This window comes from Cebidichthys violaceus, unplaced genomic scaffold, assembly GCF_023349555.1.
Source record: "Cebidichthys violaceus isolate CVI_PGR_0920_01 unplaced genomic scaffold, fCebVio1.0.p SCAF_388, whole genome shotgun sequence".
In the NCBI taxonomy this organism is placed as follows: Eukaryota; Metazoa; Chordata; class Actinopteri; order Perciformes; family Stichaeidae; genus Cebidichthys; species Cebidichthys violaceus.
The window spans coordinates 1-24,418 of record NW_027176581.1 but is presented as its reverse complement, the minus strand read 5'-3'; the positions used below and the strand labels follow the sequence as shown (position 1 = coordinate 24,418).

Sequence of the window (24,418 nt, the reverse complement as noted above, 5' to 3'; positions counted from 1 at the left end):
TAGTGCATCCTTCACCGGCCGGTCAAAAAATACTTGTTAATTTTGGAAGTTTGGCATTCAATTCAGCAATTTTCTGTTTTGAATGCCGCTTTTCGGCACCGCTTTTGAATTTGCGTTTCATTTTCTCCTCAGGAAAAATCAGTGCTAACGTTACCTTGTGAATCAGCGCTAATGTTAATGAGTGAATCAGCGCTAACGTTACCGAGTGAATCAGCGCTAACGTTACCGAGTGAATCAGCGCTAATGTTAATGAGTGAATCAGAGCTAACGTTACCGAGTGAATCAGCGCTAACGTTACCGAGTGAATCAGCGCTAACATTACCGAGTGAATCAGCGCTAACGTCACTGAGTCACTCAGTGCTAACGTTACTGAGTGAATCAGTGCTAACGTTACTGAGTGAATCAGTGCTAACGTTACTGAGTGAATCAGTGCTAACGTCACTGAGTGAATCAGCGCTAACGTTACTGAGTGAATCAGCGCTAATGTTACCGAATGAATCAGCGCTAACGTCACCGAGTGAATCAGTGCTAACGTCAGGTAGCTAGGTAGCTAACGTTAGCGCTGATTCACTCAGTAACGTTAGCGCCGATTCACTCAGTGACGTTAGCACTGATTCACTCAGTAACGTTAGCACTGATTCACTCAGTGCTAACGTTAGCTACCTATTTGCCGCGGGCGCTCCGATCTGTGACCTTCTGACCTATGTCGTCACGTCACTAACCTAGCTAACAAAGAAAGCACAATTAAATATATTTTTCTTTATTTTTATGTCAACTCAGGAAACACAGACAAGACAATAAGACCATAGTGTGCAACTTTTTTGTTTTGTTTTTTTTGGAGGGTGGGGGCCACGCGAGGCTCATGACTGAGGCTCATGACCAACCGAGAGCCACCGGCCTCCTGGGACCTCTACTCGTCAAACATATGGACTGACAACAAAAAAAAACAAAAGGACACACCAAAGTGTACGCGACACCAGTTGTAGCATCATTAATGACTGTATTTAGACAATTTACTGCAACTAAACAGAACAAAATGTAGACTCATAATGAAGGAAACAAGGACCAGATCAAAGAGCAGAGAAGAAATAATGCTCACCAATAGGATAGACAATATTTATAATCCGTGTGGCACAGCAACTCCGTCTCATAGCTTTGTCTTGATGCGGACCGTGGACTGTAGAAACATAATCATAATCATAATGAAAAAAACGACAACTCTGATTTCCTGAGAGAGCGTTAAGCCAAGTGTCTTTGTGAGCAGGTAAGTGGCTATCCAATTGTTTCTCCTGTTATGTGGGAGGCCGTCTGAAACGGATCCCTTGGGGCTGAGTGAAGACGTTCTGCAATAAGAGAACACTTTGAGTAATGTCCCAGTGGAGTGCTTTAACCTGTCGTTTTACTCAGTTTGAGTCTCGGCCTCAAGTCCCGTCACCGAGGATTGTTCAGGAAAAGCATCGTTGTCTCAAGTCTCAGATTCTGCATGATAGTTTGATGTCCGTACGTAGATCTTACTATTGCAATTCAGTTGAGGTGAGGACTGTGTGAGTGTGGGATACTGTTGTGATCAGTAATTCAAGTTGTCAGAAGTGAAAAAGATAAATACTCTAAATTCTAAGTCAAAATGTTCCTCAGTATCAAAAATATAACAAGGCATGTCAGCCATCCGACATAAAACACCATGTTTTCAAAAGTGTCTGGACACAGTCTCACGGCAGTTTGTGAAATAGTAATGAAATGAAATATATTGGTTTCATCTACAGGGACACTATTTGTCCGTATTTTTTGGGTCACTTGGAAAAACCTTTACCTCGGGACAACATCACATCAAAAATTCAATTTAGGTTTAGGCTACAAAACCACTTGGTTAGGTTCAGGAAAAACATCATGGTTGGGCTTAAAATGGTTAGATTTAAGCAACAAAACCACCAACAGTCAGGTTTAGACAACAAAACCACCAACTGTTAGGTTAAGGCAGCACAACCACCAACTGTTAGGTTAAGGCAACACAACCACCAACAGTTAGGTTAAGGCAACAAAACCACCAACAGTTAGGTTAAGGCAACACAACCACCAACAGTTAGGTTAAGGCAACACAACCACCAATAGTTAGGTTACGGCAACAAAACCACTGACAGTTAGGGTTAGGCAACACAACCACCAACAGTTAGGTTACGGCAACAAAACTACCAACAGTTAGGTTAAGGCAACAAAACCACCAACAGGTTAAGGCAACAAAACCACTAACAATTAGGGTGAGGCAACAAATCCACCAACAGTTAGATTTAGGCAACAAAACCACCAACAGTTAGGTTTGGGCAACAAAACCACCAACAGTTAGGTTAAGGCAACAAAACCACCAACAGTTAGATTTAGGCAACAAAACCACCAACAGTTAGATTTAGGCAACAAAACCACCAACAGTTAAGTTTAGGCAACAAAACCACAACCAGGTCGAAGACTGGTCTCATGGTTCAAACACCTCCCTCACACCATAAGGTGACTTTTTCAATACTAAATACTACGTCACTTGTTCTGACTGTTGCTCGGTCCAGTGGATACTTTTAATTTGTTTGTCCACGGAAAAAAAAGCATCCTAATTGGCTTTCCATTGGCATCATTTTGCGACACGTTTCACAACCTGACATGATACTGGGCTGTACAAATAAGCCGTCTAGAGCTGCCGCTTCCTTCTTTGAACCAACAACAGACTTTTGTCCGGCAGTGAAGTTGCTCACTGTAACGGTTTACAACCAGGCTTCCCAGCCGAGTCTCGCCACCCCCGCTGCCATTGGATGCCACGTTTACCTCTGTGGCTGTCTAACTGACAAAGTCGTCATATCACCGCCTGACAGAGCGGCTTCACACAGATTCCAAGCAGGTGCTGAGGGAGGAAGCTTTTTTTGAAGAGTGGTACGACCAAAGTTGTTGGGCGTTTTTTTTGCTGAACAGCCAAATGTGGATATCCAATTAACGGCGGACATTTCGTTGCACCCATGAAGATGGAAAACCTGGCTGCCTGACAGCAGACTGTTACCAGGTGACGGACTTGTTTGAAAAGCAGATAAGTGCAGCGGCATATGGAGATGAGTCTATCTGCGAAGGCTGTCGTTTTTTTTGTTTTTTTTTAAACCACGCTTCAGAGGGAGCGTAAGCCAAAAAGACAGATGTTTCTTTAATGGTCGCAGCCAAAGTCTGAAGCTTTGACCGGCTAATTTCAATGGCGGAGAGACGCAGAGCTGCATTCAAACCCGGAATGTGTCTGTTGACACATCAAAAGGCAAGCGTACAAAAAGCCAAAAAAATGTGGCATAAATTAAAATTGAAATTTGCAACGGCTAAATGCATTAACCAGACAAAAGGCTTGAATAAACGGTGGCATTCTAAAAGAGTAGCTATGAGCAGCGTGGCTCGTGTCGGAGGAGGAGGAGCAGGAGGAGCAGGAGGAGGAGGAGGGGCGGGGAGGCTTTTTTATTTCTTCTGAGAATCTGTCATCTTGACCTTTTACTTCTCACAGGAACATATTACAACTGACATTGCCTCACTAACAAACACACACACACACACACACACACACACACACACACACACACACACACACACACACACACACACACACACACACACACACACACACACATGCACGCAAAGCGGCTGAGCACAGTCACATTTCTACTGCGGTTCCGTGTTCAGCAGCACCATCTATCGTTGCGTTTGACTGGATGAACCGTGTCACGAGGCAACGCGGCGGTGCAACAAACCGGGCCGGACGTACCGTCGGCGGTTCCTCGGGGCGGATTGCTCCTCTCTGGGCCAATCGTGATGCACTCATTGGTCTTTGGCGCTGAACCAAACGGATTTGGACAGTTTGGCGAAAGATCATCTAATTCCGTTACTCTAGAAAATAAATGTAGGCCTTATTAAAGACATTGAACCTCTAAAAGTGGAGATTCAGTTATGATATCTTCATTGAATGATGCACTGAACAGCCTTCGTGGCCCTTTCACCAGCTCTCTCCTTATTAAACGATCAAACGGCGCCACCTAGTGGCCCCCTTACTTCCCTACAAGGCACGTTTGTCTATAGAGCACCTTCTCTGCACCTGATGGGGCTTTACATGACACAAAGACATACATGAATATGATTTCATGAAGAGTTGTCTGATCTAATCTTTGGCCTCAACCATTTAGTAGTTTATTAACCGACTGTATTATCTCAAAATGAATTCTGGAAGTTATTATTAAATGGATCTGAGAACTTGAGTGACGTGATCCACTCTCGCTTATGCCCTCGTATGCATTTTATTTTCATTCCCGGTTACGGTTTTGAACAATTTGTTGCTGCATTAAAGAGTTGAACACTTGAATGATATATCCTGTTAAAGTTGCTGGTGTAAAATTAATTACTTAAATAATAAATAAGAATTCAACAAATGTGTTCTATGTATTTATTTCACTACATTTTGTTTTACAAAGTTCGGAAAGCTTAAGTTGATCCCAGTCACTTCCACACAGTGAGGCACGCGGCTTGTTAATTGAACACCGGTACCAGATCGGTACTTGGGGATCTGGATCAGGACTGAGCAGTTCTAGTCTTAACTTAGTCGTTAAAATGTACATCTGACCTCATAACTGCACTAAGATGTGTTTGTGGTAACCTTGGTGATTGGAGCCGAGCGCTGACTTTTAATCGGACAGTTACCTCGATTATTGTAGAATATTCTTTAATAACAGGGTTTTTTGTGCTTTTTGAAGTCCTCTTGTAGTGACGTTTAGTTCAGCCTGTTGTGAGGGTAATTCACTGCTTTGCAAATCCCAATAAAGATAATGAGCGATTTCCTTATTTGAGTTAGAACTGGAGATAAACAATCCAACAAATGAAATGGGTTTATCATATCAGGGATTCAGATTTAAGCTTTTTTGGAAAATTCATGTAGCTATGGAAGCCCGTTTTCGCCATTAAAAAAAAACAAACACTTTTTTTGTAACTTTTTTTCCGCCAGCAAAAAAATAAATAAAAAAATGCACCATCACTTTTAGTGCATCCATCTGTAACCGTAACACTGACCAGATGTTTCCAGTTGCTGTTCAATGAAGGTTGCCACATCGGTTTTATTCTTTCTACTCCAGAACTGCTTCTTGCTTAAAAGTAATTCTATTCAAGGCTGCGTTTGCTCAGTACAATCCATGTGAAACAGCAAGAAACTGAAGCACGTCATCTGTGGTAAAGCCACGTTTAAAGTTGTCTCCAATGTTCTCACAATACATGCAGATGGATGCACCAAAAGTGTTGGTTTCTTCTTCTTTTTTTGCTGGCGGAAAGAAAAGAATCCAGTTTTTTTGGCGGAAAAAAATACCCCCCCCCCCCCCCCCCCCCCCCCCCCCCCCCAAAAAAAAGCCTTTTTTTTTTTGACTTTTTTTTTTTTTATTATGGCAGCAACATGCTTCCATATATATCACATTGCACACTGATCTATCCTTATTAAACTAGCACACTGTGTGCTGTAAAGGGTTTTTGTTTATTTTTGTATTTTTAAACAACAAATCAGAACTTAAAAGTCAGGAATTAAAATGAATCATTTAACATGTTCTTGGGACCTTGACCCAGCATAACCACATAAATCCTGATCAGCATCCAGATGATCTGATTCGTCATACTGTTAGGATGTAACTAATGACTTCATGTGTCCATGGTAACCGCTCCCTCCCTCACATCCATCACGTCTCTGACCAAACAGACACACGGAAACTACAACTTACCATTTCAAGTTCCATATCTACTTACCACAGAGCGACATGTGAAGTAATTGATCGTCGACTTTTGATTGTTGAGAAAATATATAAACATGAAATGTTAACAGCACAGTCTCTGGTGTTTGTTGAATACTGAATAAGCCTTGGAATCAGTTGAACTGTGTGAGCTGTTGACAAAATAACAATGAGTATCTAGATTGCTCGTAAAGTTTTGTGGTTTTATACAAAATCATGTTTGTCAGTTTGTCCAGTATGCTACCTGTTCCAACCAGTAGATCTATATCTATATATATCTATATATATCTATATATCTATATCTATATAAATACCAGGAGAGATAGTTTAGTCCTTTAAATCAATATGGTGTGGTTGGGAGAAACCTGCTAATATTTGGTATATTTATTGCCGCTTCTTTTAGCCAAACCAGCAGTGAGTGACATCTAAGAGTTTAAAGAAGTGATATGAATTGATAACTCGGCAGCGCCCTCTAGTGGAGACTGTGAGATAGTGTCACTTCTGTCCTGCAACCTGTGGCTTCTTATTACCTCACATACACACCACCGATATGTCCGCAGTAAGTGAACGCACGGCTCTACACAGCGGTTATTGAGTCCAGCGTGAGAAATAAAACAGACGCGTATCAGGAATAAATAAAAATCTTGTATTTTTTTTTTTTTTTAATGGACAAGGGAAACATCCTCCAGGACAACGGTTGGTCATCACACAATAATCAGCAACGATACAATGCAGAGAGTCCGACTGCGCGTTAAAACACCTCTCCTCCCTTCTCCCTCTGTCACGGGGGAATAACGGAGGGCTTATTATTGCAGACACGTTGGCTCTCCTCTGACAGATATATAGAACACACCTCCTCCCCTCCTTGTAAGGCTTGGGGGGGTTTGGGGGTGGTGGTGGTGGTGGGGGATCACTGAAAGGTTATAAATTAAAGAAAGAAAGAAAGAAAGAAAGAAAGAAAGAAAGAAAGAAAGAAAGAAAGAAGGCTTCTGATTCATCAAAGTCAAGTTCTGTCACAGTTTGAACTCTCTGGAGTCTTTTGGGGGGGGGGGGGGGGGGGGTCACTGCGAGGCCGGGCCAGCTCAAGAACTCTCTACTTATCCGACCGGTCCGGAGCGTCGGGGCCGAGGCTACTCCTGCATAAGATACACACATGTTTAGAGCATCAGGAGGAAAAGTGAACACCCCCCCCTGCCCCCAAAAAAAAAGGCTCACCTCACCGTTAAATAGTTCTGAAGAAAGTAGAACCAACCGAGGTTCCGCTCTATAAAACTCTGTCCCCGTACAGTAAATAACCAGCCAGTATTGCATTGGACAATAAAGAACGAGGTCATTTAATCAGTATTTTTTTTTTTTTTGATCAGATACCAATTAGTCAGAGCCCAGTGCAATTAGGTAGTCAATCTACAAATGGAAACATCTGAAAATGCAAATATCAAAAATCTCTAAAACATCCAGATGATTTCTCCCCCCCCCCCCCCAAAAAAAAGATCTTTATTTTCTTTTCTTTTCTTTTCTCTTAAAATCAGAACATGCAATAGTCAAAACTGTTTCCTCAAAAACAGGATTTTTAATTAAATACCGAGATCCAAAGATCCGTAAGAACAATTATGCAGTCACTCTTAACAAACTGTGTCGATTAATATGGAGATATGCTGTCGATCGGGGGGGGGGTCAAAATAAGGGCGAGACGGTCCAAACTTCAAACCTGAACGATCTGCGCAGGAAGAGGACACGAAACGGGGACGAAGCAGCTTGCGCGACAGCCGAGCGTGTCCGAGCGCGCGCTGCTGGTTCTACACCAGGAGGGGGCGACGTCTCAGAATCCGACGCGCTTTTCTGCACGTCAGAAGTGTGGGGGGGGGGGGAGCGCTATCAAAAGATGAACACGCTGCGTTCAGACGTCAGCTGTTCTTTGCAACATGCCGATCTAACTTGAAGATGATTAAGAGAAATATAATCGGATAGTAATCTCTGATAATCTGGAAAGCGTTTGAAAGGGTTTCTGCAGGTATCGGCAAACTCTTCCATTGCTATAGTTTTGGCGCAATTTTCTCAAAATTCACTCGTCCGGTTAATCGATGACAAACGCTTTTGAACGCCCATCAACACGGACACAGTGTTAGCATGTGACATCCTGGGGCCTGTGGGGGGGTATCTGGTGCAGCATCAAAGCACTTTTTGGGTTTTCACTCAGATCACAGAGGAGTTGTGCGCGTGACATGCCGGTAAGAAAAAAAAGAAATAAAAGACGCCGACCCGGCCAGCTGCCTTTTTTTAAAAAAAACAAAGAGGAATCAGTAGTACCTCAGTAAGGTTACAAGCATGCTTCTTGTGTCACTGTGTCTAACCAGACTGTGCACAAAAATAGAATAAAATACGTATTGTGCTGTGTCAGAATAAACGTATGGCTTGGTAAGAAAACACGTCACTCGTTGCCATTCACACCTTTTTCCGAGGGTCGCGTGAGTCGATCTGCAGGAGGGAACAAACATGGCCGCTGATAAACATGGTGGAAATAAAATGGTGCGGGGGCCCGGCGAACTAATTATTGAGTCCTCAGCAGAGATGCACGTCGCCGTTCACTCTCGTCAAAAAAAAACAACCGTCGGCTCTTTTTAAATAAATCGGTGCCGGACGCCGCGAGGCGGTACCGAGAGTCGCGTGAACACCGGAGACAGGAACGCTCTCCACCGTCGTATATATATATATATATATAAAAATGGGTTTATATCATATATATATATATATATATATATATATATATATATAGTTCTACAGTATGTACGAACACAAGAGTGTGGTTGTTTTAATGTGTGGACGTCGCTATATTTTCCACAAGTATATATTATTATTGCACTCTGGCTACACATATTTTAGTAAGTTAGTTAGTTTGGTTGTCTTTAGATGTACAGAAACACGAAGCGGTGTCGGAGCTGATCCAACAGCTGGAGAAGGGCGGCTCAGAGATTGCTGGATTTTGTCGGGTGTCGTGTATATTTTTTTCCTATATAGTCAGCAGCTCACAGATGTATTTGTTATTTCATAATTTATCTGGACAAATAAATACATCAAGTGTTTGTTTTTTTTCTGTGTTGCATAAAATGCCGTATATTTGGAAAAAAACTAACACGATTTGATTTTTTTGGAATATTAGCCACATTGCAGAGACGTCAGTATGGAAAAGAAAAACGTCGTAAAATGAATTTGGCTTGCATCACTGAGCCCGCTTCTTAAGACTGTTGTTTAGACACCAAATACATTAGAAGTCTTGAGACAAAAGCTACACGAACACGTCACATCCTGTTCTCGTCTGTCTCTTTTTCAAAATAAAACAAAAAGCCCACTCCTCAGCCTCAGCCAGCCCGTCGAGAGGAGAGGAGAGGTCGCTCTCTCGGCTTTGAAAAGAAACGTACATTCACAAGAGGACGACAGAGGAGAAACAAGCAACTTGAAATTCAAATTTTGTGTGCAAAAAACATTTTAGATCTCTATAAAAATATGTGCATATGGATAGAGCTATTTTTAATCTCACCAAATACAGTATTTTCCTTTATTTACACTGCACAGATACACACACGAACATAAACTACAGCTCTGCCCTGCTTCCCCTCTCTGTCGACGCAGGCGTAAGAAACAAGATGGCCGACTTCCGTGACAACAGATTTGACGTTACTCGCACATAGGAAAATGCAGACACGCTCACACACACACACACACACACACAAACAAACACACACACACACACACACACACACACACATCTGCTCTGATCAATGTGATCGAGGAGCAGAGGAGGGGCAAGCAGAACTTCTGTAGAAAACCTGAAGTTGCATATCCCACAATTCCCCCCCCCCCCAACGCTCGCATCTCACAAACCACTTCTTGTAAAAAGTCAGAGGTTGTCAGCCAGACGCTGCTTCCTGATTGGCTCGCGTGGGTTTCGGGGACAGTGTGTCAAAAACTAAAAACTTTGGCTACGGAGTTAGGTGGCTTTAGTCCCGGCGTGTTATCAGTATTAGTCCCAAAACACACCATGTACAGTGGGTACTGTTAGACTGGTACAGCCTCGGTGGATCTGCTGTCCTTCGAGCTGGGTTTAGGAAGATGGATCCACCGTCTCTTATTCTAGGGCGGGACTGTACCGGCGTCTCTGCGAAAAGAACAAGTCACGTCTTTTCAGTGCTCAAAAACAACAACGGATCCTTCTCCCGGTAAACTTCTTCCTCTCATTTTCTCCCCAGCACCAATCTCTGCTGAGGTCAAGCCCCCCCCCCCCCCCCCTCGACTTCAGAGATTTAGGACCAAATTCATTCACTTCCTGAAGGCCCGATGTTCACTGGGCGGTCCTCCGATTCTTTGCACTGAACCCTGCGCCGCTTCCCAGCCTGTTGTCGAAGGGAGAAGAGCAGGTGGCCGCGTCGGCGTCCGACAGGCCGCTCATGAACCTGGACTGCGGTTGGTCGAAGGTGAACTGGGGGAGGGGGATGTACTCCCCCGCGAGCGAGGGGTGCCTCGCAGCGGGGGAGAGGGAGTGCGTCTGCGAGAAAGGCCTCGGGACGAGAGGTGCATGCGGCTGGATGAAGATGTTCGGGCTGATCGGGACGTGTGGGAGCGTGGGCGTGTACGGCCGCGCGCGCGCCGGGGTGGACGCCGGCGAGGGCGTCGGCGTGCTCGTCGGCGAGTGCGCCTGCAGCGGCGCGTGCGTGGGCGTGAGCGGCGTGTGCAGCGGGGAGTGCGTCTGCGTGCGCGTCTGTGAGTCTGCGGGGCTCAGGTCGTAGGACGGCGTCCGGCGTCTCAGCAGCATGCTGCAGTCGGACAGGTTGGGGGGAGAGGCTGTGTGGGGGTGTTCCCTCTCGCTGGGCGGGTGGATGGAAATACAAGGAGGACTCATCTTCTTCTTTCTGTGGCCGCCGCCGACCGACTGCACCCTCACAGGAAACGCCTGACCGCCTTTCTCCGACCGGTGGGCCTGACGCGCAAAGTCTTGGTCGTCGCCGGCGATGACGGGCTGCGGGAGGCAAACCTCGATTGAGTGGCGCCGCTGGTCGTCAGAGTAACCGGCGGACAGTGACGGCGGTTCGTCCGGGAAGGCGTGGTTGTCGACGCTCACGTCCTTCCTGAAGTCACGGCCCGTCGGCCCCGCCCCAAGCAGACTGAGCGCGCTCCTCGAGGAGGAGGGCGGCAGCGGGGGAGGAGGAGGAGGAGGAGGAGGGGAGGAGGTGGCGTTGGAGTTGAGAGACAGCGGGGTGGTGTAGGGGGAGAGGGAGTGGCTGCGTCCGGCCTTCCCTCTGCCCTCCTGCCCGCCTCCCTCCTCCTCCTTCCACCTGTGGCGGGCGGAGCAGGTGATGTGGTACACCTCCTCATCCGCCGGGTCGCAGAGGGACACGGCAGAGGGCGGCCGAGGCCTCCGGAGGCTGGCGGGGCGCAGGGGGAGACGCGGGGAGGGAGGCGGAGGGAGGAGAAGCGCGGGGGAAGACGGCGGAGGAGGGAGGGAAGACGGGGAGGACAGCAGCGGGTGCAGAGAGGAAGGAGAGGGGGGAGGGAAGGCGGAAGGGGAGGGTGGTGGGATAGGGAAGGCTGAGGGGGAGGAGGGGGGAGGAGGAGGCAGGGGAGATGGGGAGGAGGTGTGAGGGGAGAGGGGAGGCAGATGGACAGAGTTGGGCCTCCCCTGTTTCTCGCAACCCTGGGACTCCACCGAATCCAATTTAGCTGGCACCTGCAACATGAAAAAAAACAACGTTCCATCAATAAGTCATAATAATAATAATGACATCATCACTGTAGAAACAGGGGGGGGGGGGGGGGTCTCTCACCGGTCTGCGCAGGGCCCGCGGCGAGGGGCTGGGCGTGGGCGGGGCGATGCGGGGCAGGGTGAGGGGGGGAGGTTGCCGAGGGTGAACGGGGGAGACGTCCGGAACCCGGAGCAGAGCGCGGCTCTCGCACGGCTGCGAGCGGACCGACGTCACCGAGCCTGAGGGGGGGAAGTGCGATCGGATCAGCGTAAAGCGCGCACACACACACACACACACACACACACACACACACTCTCAACGCAAACGCATGCATTGTTGCAGAGACCACATGCAGATTACGGCAAACGACACACTGACTGATTCTTATTACAATTAAAAATGATCATATTTTGGGCGAGGATTACACTTTATTTTGAAAGAATATTTGGATTTCAGCAAATAAAATGCAAATAAATGTTTTTTGGTTTCTATTCATTTACAAATCTGCTGACAAAATAAAGTGAAAAATCATAATGATAAATAATAAAATGAAGTATGGATGTAATAATCTGCATTAGATCCTGGTTACAGTAGACGTCAGAGAGCCCTCGATCACGTCCAGGTAGGTGACTCTCACCACAGCTGTGAGGTTGTGTAACCGGGGTCTGAGGCGCTCTGCACCCACAGGGTCTAAAAGAACCTGAGAGTTCAGACGCTGTCACAGTAAAACGGCTTCAAAACCATCGCAGCACGGATCTGAAACGAGTTCACTTTCAGTCGGTTCTTCCGGGTCGAGCCGTAAAGCCAGTTTAAGCTTCAAAAAAAAAAGCTAACAATAGAATAAATAAACCCAAACAGCTGTGATGATCCAGTTTGTTTGGTTTGTTTTTGACAGATGTAGTTCTGTGACTTTGCAGCTCGACCGCGAAGTGAGCCGTCATTCTCCTCGAAGTGTTTTGTCGGCCGAGCAGAATGAGCCGGCGTGAAGCTTTTGCAGAGGTTCACGTGAGATCAGCTCATCCGCTGCGGTCGGTACCTTTGGACAGAGCCGGGTCTGTCCGCAGCCCGGGCCACAACGAGCCGTTAGAATCTGACTGCAGATAAAACAGTGGCTCGTCAGAGTCGTGTTCTCAGCATCTCTGTGTGTGTGTGTGTGTGTGTGTGTGTGTGTGTGTGTCTGTCGACATCTTTTACAGCGTGAACACAAAGCAGAACTGCAAACTGGACTGGCGACACGATTAAAGGGAATATCTTCATTTTGTTAGCAATTTTCCCCAATTTAGCAGGGCTAAGAAATAACATAAAATATTCTGGGTTTGGGCTTTAAAGTGCTGGGGGACCCAAGAGTCCATACAAAAATGAAATTATAGCATCAGCCAGATGTAGCTCTAACTTAGCCAAACATCTGGTCCCTCTACTGTTTTACAAAATGTACACAAAAAAAAAAGGATTACCACATTACAAAGTACTTCTATATTCTTTCACATAACATCATGTATCATGGAACAATCCTAGTCCATGTGAAGTTTATGGAATATGTTTAGCATCAGTGTCTGTTAAACACACACACACACACACACACACACACACACACACACACACACACACACACAGATATTCTAAATCCTCAGCAGACGACGTGAGATGCGTTACCTGAATGCTGGTGCTGGGGACTGAGCTCCACCTCCTCCAAAGGGTAGGGGGCGCTGGCGGGCCGCACGGGCCGGAACATGTAGCTGTCGTTAGGCAGAGAGTGCATCCTGGATACGGACATCTTCCTCGACGACAGCAGGTCGCCGCACTGCACCTCCTCCTCCTGCGGGGGGAGACAGAGACCACGGAGTCCAGCAATCAGACCAAGCGTCTTTGGTGTTCTCGCGGGTCAAGTCTCCCGGACGAGTAAGGCTGCGTCCTTCCTACCTGTCCGGGTGAATGTGGACACGGCCCAACGTAGGTTCCTCCCACCGAACTGTTGTTCGAAGTTGTGCTTAGTTTGCGTTCCCTCTCCATCGCCATCTCCAAGGCGATCTCCGCATCCATCTCCGCGTCCTCTTTCGCCTCCTGCAGGAGCAGAGTGCACTTTTCACTTACCGAGACGGGACGCTAACACGCGTTAAGCTACTCGGACGCCGTCTCAGGTACGAGTCCTAAGCCGTGAACCGGTTGCCGTACCTTGTTGCTTTCCTCCAGATGTTTCATCAAAACCGCCACGACCACGTTGACCAGCACAAACTGGGCCATGAGCACAAAAGTGACAAAGTAGATCGGAGAGACCAGGGGCAGGTAGGGGAGGCAGTGGCGCTCTAATGGATGACACTCCCTCAACGTGTCCTTAAATGAGACGAGAGACAGATTCACACACACACACACACACACAGCAGCAGTTATTACAGGTGGATGTGCCGTATCACAACGCTTTTGACATCTTATTAACTGTTGGTTCTGTAGGAGAGAATTAGAAATTTGGAAGAATCTTAAGTGTGAGTGGGATTTAACAGCTGCTGGTACTTTCCGTACCCACACGTCTACGCGCCGCAACACTTTGCTGTATGCAGAAGCAGGTCGGCACGCGTACAACCGGCCTGACAATAACCGGAAAACAGCTCCGTTCACACACACACATATATATATATATATATATATATATATATATATATATATATATATATGTGTGTGTGTTTAATCTGCACATAATGAATGAATGAAGAACTTCTATCCTGCATGACACGCCAGCGGTTCACACTTGAGGGTGATTCCAGGTCAACAGGTAAACATCACATCGGCGATGTGGCATTAATTAAGGCAGCATTACTTTACATCTACCGTTTGTCTCCTCCTAGAATGAAAGGGTTCTTCCCTTTTTTTTGGGGGGGGAGGGGGGGGGGGGGAGTTTTTTCATGTTTCGATGTGAGGGTCCTGGGACAGAGGATGCCGTAAAAAGCCCTCTGAAGGAAAATTTGTGGTTTTTACATTTTGGGCTCTACAGATAAATGTAATTGTATAGACAGGAACAACAAGTGGATGGATGTTGGGAGGTTAAATAAGGAGCTACAGGTTAAACTTGCGTGGCACTGACTGGTGAGTTGTGTCAGCCCGTCCCCTCCAGGCCTCCCTCCTAAACAGCTCCTCCCCCCCCCCCCCCAAAAAAAAAAATATCATAATGAACGTAAACAGTGAATACGGCTGTTGTTAGCGCTCACAGCTGTCCCGCTAGCAGCTTGTGGAGGACTCCGATGACGAGTAATGCGTACAGGAAGGCAGGTAGCCCGTCCAATCACTGCATTCGGGTCAAATAAAATGACTGGACGGGTTCATTTCAGTCACTGTGACAGTCACTTGGTACCGGACTCTAGTCTTCTCTTTTAGTCAGAGCATTTCATTCGTGTCAGGATGTAATGAGAATTTAAAAGAAAATGTCGAAAATGTTTTTGAAGTCGATTACTAACTCGATTTTTTATGATTGCATCAGTACAACGTTTCTGTAATAGAGTAAAACTCAAGATGTGAGAGTGTTGACATTGCTCGGCTCTAAGCCACTTTATTGTTTCATAATTGGTTTTGGAGGTCATGGGATAATCTAGTCATCACATATATATACGTGTGTGTGTGTGTGTGTGTGTGTGTGTGTGTGTGAGTGTTCATACTTTCATGATCCCGTTCCAGTTGTCTCCTGTGGACACTCGAAACAGCGTGAGGAAGGCCATCCCAAAGTTCTCAAAGGTGGCGTGACGACTCAGACCCTCACACGGGTTGTGTTCAGTGCACTCTGGTCGACACACAAAACACGGACGGACGTTATGAACACGCATCGCGCGGCAGACGTGCGAACGATTCGCACGGTTGTCAGCGCTCCCGCTAAGGAAGTCCTGCTGCCGACGACTGAACCCACAAACGTCTCCATCGGTGTCAGGGTCGATCTGACGGACCGGCTCTCTCACACCAACCACCAAAAAGCTCAAACGAGTGGAGGCCTGTACTAGATTTCTTTAAAGTTATTGGTAACGTTTCATGGGAAATATAAAAAAAAAAGCAGGAATGAGGTGCGTTTTCAATGTAACGAGGTCATCAGTGTGAACTTCCTGCAGTGTAAAAATGTCCAAGTGAGGAGGCAGCGAAAGAACCTACTGTAAAGAAACACCGCACTGGAATATTCTCCACCAAAACTGCTGCAACACAATATGATTCACTCCCGCAGCTTTTTTTAAGCCCCGAAAAACAGGATTTTAAAAACGAGGCACAGAACGAGGGGGGGGGGGGGGGGCGTTTCGACACATCCAGGAGCTTTTGTCAGTGGCTTGACAAAAAAAACAAAAACACAGCAAAAAGAAAAAACGGAGAGAGGGTTTTTAACTCTCCAAAAACAGGGGGGGGGGGGGGAGGGACAGACATCCTTGAGCATTCCAATCGCATCGAGCGGAAGAGAGCGACCTCTTCATCACCAACTTGTTTCCATTCTGTCCTCCCAGAATGCCTCTTTGCTAATCCTCTTCCCTCACACGTTGCTGAGTTGGATGGAGCCGGCCTATTTGAGGGAGCGGTACGTAAATAAATGGGATCATGCAAATGTGATGTTTTCTTGTTAGAGAGCAGGTCTCTGATGTGAGAGTGGAGGGGAGAGAGAGAGGGTGGGGGGGAGCGAGGATTCAACGCAGACAGTTCGGGCGACGTAAAATGTTGCTGTAAGTCGTGACTGAGGTAGTAATGACTGGATTTAAAAATCCTTTTCTGCTGAAGCCTGAAGACCGTGCTGTGTGTGTGTGTGTGTGTGTGTGTGTGTGTGTGTGTGTGTGCGTGTGTGTGTGTTTTTGCCAGGAGTGTGTGACTGACCCAGTTTGCCAAAGAGCTCCACTCCCAGTGCAGCGTAGATGAAGAAGAGCAGCATGAAGAGGAGGCCGAGGTTTCCCACCTGGAAACGAAAAAGCGCACGTTTTAAACGGCCCCTCAAACCAAACCCCAGTGTGAATCCGGCTCGTTTAACGCCGCACGGAACAGGAGACATTAGGATCGATTGGGATTATTGTAAACGATGCTACATGAATGGGAATAATACCGTTTACAAAAAAATGTCCTGCACCTAAATGGACCTTTTTGCTGTTCGAGACATTACTGCAAATACTGGGGGCGACACACATTAGCAAAACATTAACGAAAACCTGCATTTACATAACACCTGAATGTGTGTTTTTCACACAGAAGGACTACATGGATAAACTACAGCGTAAAAAAAAAATAAGAAGAAATCACAGAAAGCCTTTTTTTCTATCAATCAGCAGTTATTGAGAGCAGCTTTCTCCTCAATCCGGCGACGCTATAAACAAACAGTAATCATGAACGACTTCTCGGGCAAACCCTGTGAACTACATGCACTTCCTGTGATTACATTTACCTCCACTAAGCTGTACTTGTGTCCGCCCCGCGCCCCGCGCCCCCCCCGGTGGTTACATCTGTACCCCTTGACATTTAGAACAAATGCAGAATAACGGAGTCCGTCACGCGCATCGCGATCTTTCGGGGGGCAAGCTGCTGTTTTGACCTCTCAGAAATGTGCCGGGAGAAAGAGAGACCTCAGATAGTCCCGCAAACATCCAGGGACAATCCTTTAAAATATGTTGTTCATCTGCACCATCCACTCCTGACAGATCTGAGCCCATAAGACACAATACTGGTACTTTATTACCATTTTGTTTATGTGTTTGGCATCTATTAGAATGCATATTTCATAAAAAAAAAAGAGAAAATGGACTGCTGAGTTCAGTTGTAGGGGAAGGAGAGACATTTCTAGAGTCAGAATAAACATGTTGTAATGTGGACGGATGTGACTCGAGTCAATTATTCATCAAAAAAGCTTAAATGTTTCAGAGGGCTCTCTATTCCCGAACAAAAACTTTCATATTTGCCCCATATTCCAAAAAACAAACAAACAACGAAAGCAGAGCCCCCCCCCCGCCCCCCGCACGCGCAGAGTCGGCGTCTACCTGCGGCAGCGCCTGCATGACGGTATCCAGCAGAGACCGCATCCCCGTGGCCATCTTCAGAAGCTTCAGCACTGCAGAGAGACACACACGGGAGCAACTTCATTTTGCTGCAAAATTTACAAATTTCACGGCACGACACTCGTGCGACGCGAAGGTTTGCACTTATTTGTGGAAGCCAGGAGGCGTCTGTGACTTATTGCCTCCGAACGCTGACAGAAAAGTGCTTCGCAACATGTAATTGTATACAAGATAAACAGAGAGTGTGTGTGTGTGTGTGTGTGTGTTTCTACCTCGTGCTATTCTGAGGACTCTCATGATTCTGATGATGGTTGGATTTATGGGCAGCGCCGCGCTCATTTTCAGCTCCTCCAGGGTGATGCCCATGATGGACAGCGCCACTATAGCTATATCCAGCTGATTCCACCTGAACACACACACAAAAAAAGAGTCATTTACCGAGCATTACCCACAATCCCCTTCAACTGTACCGAGAACAAGAGGCCACTAAAGTACGGCGTGAGGAGGCTGTGGATGTACTCGTGGAGCAGGAGGTACTATTTCACACCGCATGCGTCGCAATTAGGAAACACTGACAAATATGAAATGGCAATGAGGACCAGATGTCACCGCGTTACCTGTCTTTGAAGAACCGTTGTATGCCGAAAGCCGAAAGTTTGAGCAGGGCCTCGACGACGAAGATGCAGGTAAACACGTAGTTACAGTACTTCAGAACCTCCACTAAATACTGGACACACACACACACACACACACACACACACACACACACACACACAGATAATTAGTTGATCTCTCATATATTAGATGCTTTTTCAATTTCAGTGGCGACACTCAATTATTTATAATCTCTAATTAAAAAAATCAACAGCTTTTACTTTGAGTGGAAATAATAAAAATTAATGTTTGGATGTTCTATTGCTGCCCGAGGGCAAATTAAAAAATCAAGTTGGAGGATGTTTTGTAGGAATAAACCCCCGACGAGACTCCAGAAGAGCAACAGCTCCTCGGGAAGATGGCGGCATCTCTCCGAACACAAACAACCGTTGTTTAACCAAATATGAGTGAGGGTATTTTTGGAATCTTGCCAAAAAAAATTGCTCGCATTCGGTCCCTCCCGGTAGCTCGCTGGTAAACGTTACCTGTGGCTGATTGTAGTGCTCGATGCTCATGGTGAAGACGTTGATGCAGATGATGAAGGTGATGAAGAGGTCCAGGTAGTGGCTGGTGCACAGCCTGTGGATGGACAGACGCAGGGGGGAGTAGTCCGCGTAGTAAGGCCTCTGCTTGGCCTCTGGAGCACAACAAACACACACACACACACATGAACCAACATCAGAACACGGACGGGTTAGAGCAGAACTGTGAGCGATGGCAATAGTACACTGTGTCCAGTGGTGTGCACTGGGAGGTGCAGGGGGGGGCCAAGGATGGGGAACCACCACAATGTTCTCTTCTCACACTCTTATTCTATCAAGACTTGCTTGGTCCTCAACGGCATTTGCTGACGTTTACTTCTCTATTGAGTCCCGACTGTGGTGGGGTCCCTGTTTCCCATCTGCCCAGGCCCCTCACACGGTCCGTGCACATCACTGCCCGCATGACATGATCACGGAAGAGAGGACATGAGAGTCACAGCTAAGCTACGATATTCATTTTAGAATTTGAAAAAACGGGATTTAAATGTATCACGTGTTGATAATAAACTGCAGTCACCTGTCGCGACGCTTTTTTCCTATCTTTTTTCCTATCTTTTTTCCTATCTTTTTTCCGCATGTTTTCGTGTGAAAATAACTAATGGGGACAAGTATTTTTTTTAAATTTGGTCAGTATTGAGGGAGAACGCTGTAACTGGAACAAGGAACAAGGAAACGAGCTACAAGGAAACAAGCTGCAAGGGCAATTACACAATGTCGACGTGACGTTACGACCAATAAAAGTGCTCGCTTATTTTTTTGCTCCTTTCTGCGCCTCACTGTCTGAATATCAGGCAGCGACGGGTCCCCCCCCCCCCGCTATTTCCAGCGTTCTTCCGCCGTTTACTCCACCTCAAATACATTTGTGGCGGGCGGCCGATCGAGTTCGAAGACCTCGTCCACTTTTGCCGAAATCGTCTAAATTAACAGCAAAACAAGCATAAATGGACGTAAATGAACGCGCTCCCCCGTTGGTTTACACCACAGCCCGTGAGCTCTCGCACAATACTGGACCACTTTCAGAAATTGTCGTCCCCCCATTTGTCAGTTAGACACAAAAACATGGAGAAAAATACCATACAAGATCACTTGAAGCTACCCCTTCAAGTGATCTTGTCTTCTACCAGTCTTCATACAGACCCCTGAGCTACCCCTGAACCGGACTAAAGCGGCAGCAACATATTTCAGGAGTGCTCCTTTAACGGGAGCATTATGGCGAGATTCACTGCCTCTGTTGATGATGACGTTCCCGTCAGGGCACAGAGGTCTCCGCTATGTGTCCTGACCTACATTAAATGGGACGCCTCCATTAAAACCCTGACTGTACTTTCCTGATACGTGTCTCTCGCCTTCGAACAGCAAGCGGACTTCTATCGTGAACTCACGAGGTGGACAGAACTGCTCTTTAAGCCCCAGAAACCCTTGTTGTTTTTTTGACAAGACTGTGCACTCACATGTCCACATATGACGACCGATGATTGTATATGCGGTACGTGCATGTTGATGCCCCCCCACCCCCCCTCTCACAAAGTCCACCATGCCCTGTCTGTCTACTGCATGCTGACATGCCTTTGATGTAAAGGGTAATGGTTGAGAGGGGCTGCGCAGGTTACGTTCAACAACACTATCAGCGAGCGCTCAGTGTCTACCGGTGTGTTCTTTAACTGATTCAAATCGGCCCGTCCAACGTCGTTTCAGAACTTAGAAGTTGTAGAACACGCCTGTGGTGTTGAACGTACACCGGACGCCTCTCTGCTCTTCAATGTCACCACTACAGTCATTTTTTAAACCCCTATTCTCAAGAGTCTAAAACTTTTTTTATCTTCTCCTTCTTTCGTCTGGACCGTAAACAGTTTTAGACCAGTGAGACACGTCACCAATGCAATAACATGTAGTCGGTTATAATTTAGAGTTTGTAGCCAATAAAAGAAATCAAAGGTGCCTCTAAGCTCAACATATTACCACATTAAAAGAAGAAGTCCTTATGAAAAGACACTTTGTAGTGTGAGCATTTTGTTTCCTACAAGCTGTCACCAACAACCCTCCGTCTATAACAAACATAAGATCTTCTAACAGCTTATTTCTTCTTCTTCTTCTTTATATTTGCAGGTATAGCAGCCTGCTATGTTTCTGAGTCTGCCAGTCAAAGCGTTGTTTACAGGAAATGTCCTTCTGCCGTCCGTGTCGAGAGACGCCGCGGGGTCGGGGGGGGTTTGAACGTGCACCCCGGAGGAAAATGGCGTTTCACTGATCAAAAATTTTGCAAGCAAAATTTTCCGGAGACAACATGGAGGAAAGCAGCAACCTCGATTCGGGCTTCGCATGAGTTAATTCTTCTCGTTACAATCGGCAATAGACTTTAAAAAGCATTCAATTCATCGTTTTAGAAATGAGACGAGCGAATACTGCGTCGATGCCGCAGTTTGATCGATTAAAGAGTGAGCGTACTCATTTTTAGATAAATTAATACAAATGTCCAGTTAGGTTGGCCCGGTTTCCAAAGTTTTGCATGCGATGTTGGGGGGTGGGGGGGCTGCATTCATGCACTTACATGCATCAGACTCGAGTAGCCGACGCCTTCTGCCAGTGATCGATCACTGTTTGCGTGAGCTAGCCGGTCTTTCAGACTTCCTTACATGGAGTCTGAACACATCTCCCTGTTTTCTCTCTCTCTGTCATTCTCTTTTTTTTTTCTTTTCTTTTTTTTTGGGGGGGGGGGGGGGGTTCAGGCTCTGAAAGCAGGCAGTGCTCAGAAAAATAGACTACCGACCAGCTCCACCATTCTCCTTACTCCTGCGCTTTTTCTCTATCATTTTGAGCCTCTTCTCTTCCCGCAAGCGGGCCTCCTCCTCCTCCTGGTCCTGCCGGCACTTGTGGAAGTTCTCCACCACGACGCCGACGAACATGTTGAGGACGAAGAAGCTGACGATGAGCAGGAAGGAGATGAAGTAGAGCAGCATCCAGGGGTTGTGGTTCCTCACAGGCTGAGGGAAGAGGAAGAGGAAGAGGTGAAGAAGATGGCGCTTTACAATAGTGATAGCAGTGTTTCTCTCTTTGACTATCGACTGGGACACAAATACCACGCCGAGCTCAACGCCACTCCAACTCTGACATTGGTCGATACCGAAACTTTCAGAGCGTAAACCAATGAGACAGCTAGCTTGTTTGTGACCTTTGCCCCTTTTCTGATGATGCACCCAAACGAGCGAAAGAGCAGATTTCTTATCATCTGAAGGGGCGGATGAAGACTCCACTATTTCCGCACATTGCACTTTTTTTTTTTTTTAAGGAAATCCAAACTCTGTCTCTTTGCTTTAAAGCCCAAAGTGTTTTTTTAACGCCGGTATTTGCACTCGTCAAAGCTTCCACTGGGTAGAATAAGACCTACGGTTTGCTATTTGGCTTTTATTGCATTTGCTACACATTACAACTGAACGTGAGATGTTTGACGCCGGTTCTGCTGAGTGAGTGAATCGTCACCTGTTGGTCCACTCCCACTGCGTCCAGCCCGTCGTACATGATGTTGACCCAGCCGTCCTTACAGGACAGCACAAACAACGACATCAGAGCCTGGATGGGAGACGCAGAGAGGGAAGTCAAAAACACAAGGATGTCTCAGTGCTGACACAGCATCTTGTGCAACGTTAGCATGGGAGTTCTCCTCCCCTAGAAGATGCATGTATCCAGTGTTGAGTACTACGTGTATACCGTTCCACTGCAGGATGCAATAAAAAAGAAGACTTCTGGCAGTTTTTATTTAGTTCATTTAGTTTGTTTTCCCCTCAGTCTATTAATCCACACCTGAATCAGGTTGTCAAAGTTGTACTTCCTGCGTATCCAGCGGTAGTTGGCCTGCTGGCAGTCCGACTTGTTGGTGATGTTCTTCATGTCCAGACCTTCACAGTGGTAGAACTTCCCTTTGAACAGCTAGACGGTGAGATAAAGAGAGACGGTGAGAGAGAGAGAGAGAGAGAGAGAAAGAGAGAAAGAAGTCTGCGGGGCTATTTGCCATTCACACATTATCTCAATTAAACCGGAGCTCGCAGCTTTTTAAACATCCAACTATTAACGGCAGCAATAAAAAAAGGACATTTCATAGAGCTCATTGTTATCGGAGAGGGGTTTTTTCGGCTCGGCTAAAAGCTGGGCCCCGGGGGGTCCTGTTGTCCTTTTTCACATTTAACCCAATTGTCATTCTTTTCAAAACACACTCTTTAAGGAACAACTGCCTATTAGATATTCAAAGACACTTCCAAATCCCCCCCTCAAGCCACAATCACACATCCAGCTGCTCAACAACAGTGACATTTAAGCTGTCCTCGAGCTCAGAGAAAGCGGCGTCGTCAGTGCACCTCCACCTAGCTCTGTGCCGTCACTTACCTGAACCCCCAAGATGCCGAAGACGATGAAGAAGGCGCAGCAGATCAGGACAATGTTCCCGATGGGTCTGAGGGAGGTGATGAGCGTCTCCACGACCAGCTTCAATCCCGGAGCTCGGCTGATCACCCTGGGAAACACAAATACGGACGGAAGTTTTGTCAGTACCGGCACGGGTAGTCCAGCAGCCACTGATGGGAAGCTTGCTTACACACACACACACACACGCGCGCGCGCCTACGCCGTGTACCTCAGCGGGCGTAGCGTTCGCAGCAGGCGCAGGACTCGGAGGATGCCCAGGATCCGGTTTCCGCCGGTGTAAGCCAGAGAGACCAGAATATCGACCAGGGAGACAAACACCAGCAAACCGTCCAGAACGTTCCAGCTGGACTGGAGGTAGGTCTGCTTCCCGAAGCAGAAACCGAGAGCTACAACCTTGGAGAAACCGTAATTAAAACATCACGTTATCTCGTCGCCTAGTACAAACGACACCCGTTCGCCACACCGATGGAGACAGAAACGGCGGCGTTTACCTTGATGGCCATCTCTGCCAGGAAGATCACAGTGAACACGTAGTTGGACACACTCAGAAACACTCGCTCCTGCAGAGGAGAGTGAGATTAATGTAAAGACACGCAGTGCAGAGTGCAAAATGTCGGGACTTTTTGCCGCAAACGCAAATTAGCATCTCAGCGCTCCTGTGCTTTTTGGCGCAAAATCCGCCCCCTTTTTTTTCTTTATGCAAATGAGCATAGAAACAGTCCAAATCGCAAAGATCAGCGCTTAATAGGCACACGCAGCTACAGCGGAGTTATCGGTGTCTTCAGAGGTTTGGGGTTTAGGGTGTCCGCTCAAACTCATTGTTTTGGGGGATGCAGTGACATTAGTGTCATGTAACATACATTGATAAAGCCTCCTACATTTTTTTTTTTGTAAACATGAGAAAAAAAGCAAAAACAGGACTTTGAATGAACACGTATCGCCTCTGCTGCGGTGGGATCGCTGCGGGTCTTCAGTACACTCACAAGTCTTCCCTCGATGTCTCACGAACGTTGCGGTGCAGAGGCAGAAGGAGAGGAGCCCGAGTCTGACCCCGAACCGACCCGGTCGGGTTCAGACGGCTGACTCACAACCCCCTGAAAACGTCGGGTTCAGACGCAGTTACACTTTTCCGCTGGGATGATCGCAATCGAGACGCAAAAAATTGCACTCGGCAGCAAAACTTTAACGGCGCGTGTCCTCGCTTGTGATATCGATAGCACATTATCCTCTTAGGTTGCAAATGATGCACGCTTCATGATGCTACCAGCAGCCGCGGTCCATGCTCTGTGTATTCGCCCCGTCGGCCTGTT

At 46.8% G+C, this 24,418-nt stretch overlaps 1 protein-coding gene across 1 annotated transcript; it reads right to left on the bottom strand.

Annotated features, from left to right (window-relative positions):
- Positions 1–10,042: 10,042 nt before the first annotated feature.
- Positions 10,043–23,668, bottom strand: LOC137884480 (voltage-dependent T-type calcium channel subunit alpha-1H-like; the record flags this gene model as incomplete). Its single annotated transcript, XM_068726259.1, has 17 exons — positions 10,043–11,487; positions 11,585–11,742; positions 13,157–13,319; positions 13,424–13,564; positions 13,676–13,834; positions 15,148–15,269; positions 16,331–16,409; positions 17,479–17,549; positions 17,769–17,902; positions 18,114–18,223; positions 18,636–18,787; positions 21,460–21,673; positions 22,170–22,259; positions 22,491–22,616; positions 23,070–23,196; positions 23,317–23,501; positions 23,600–23,668. Coding segments are annotated over 17 exons (3,483 nt in total), but the record flags the coding sequence as incomplete, so codon positions are not given.
- Positions 23,669–24,418: the final 750 nt, after the last annotated feature.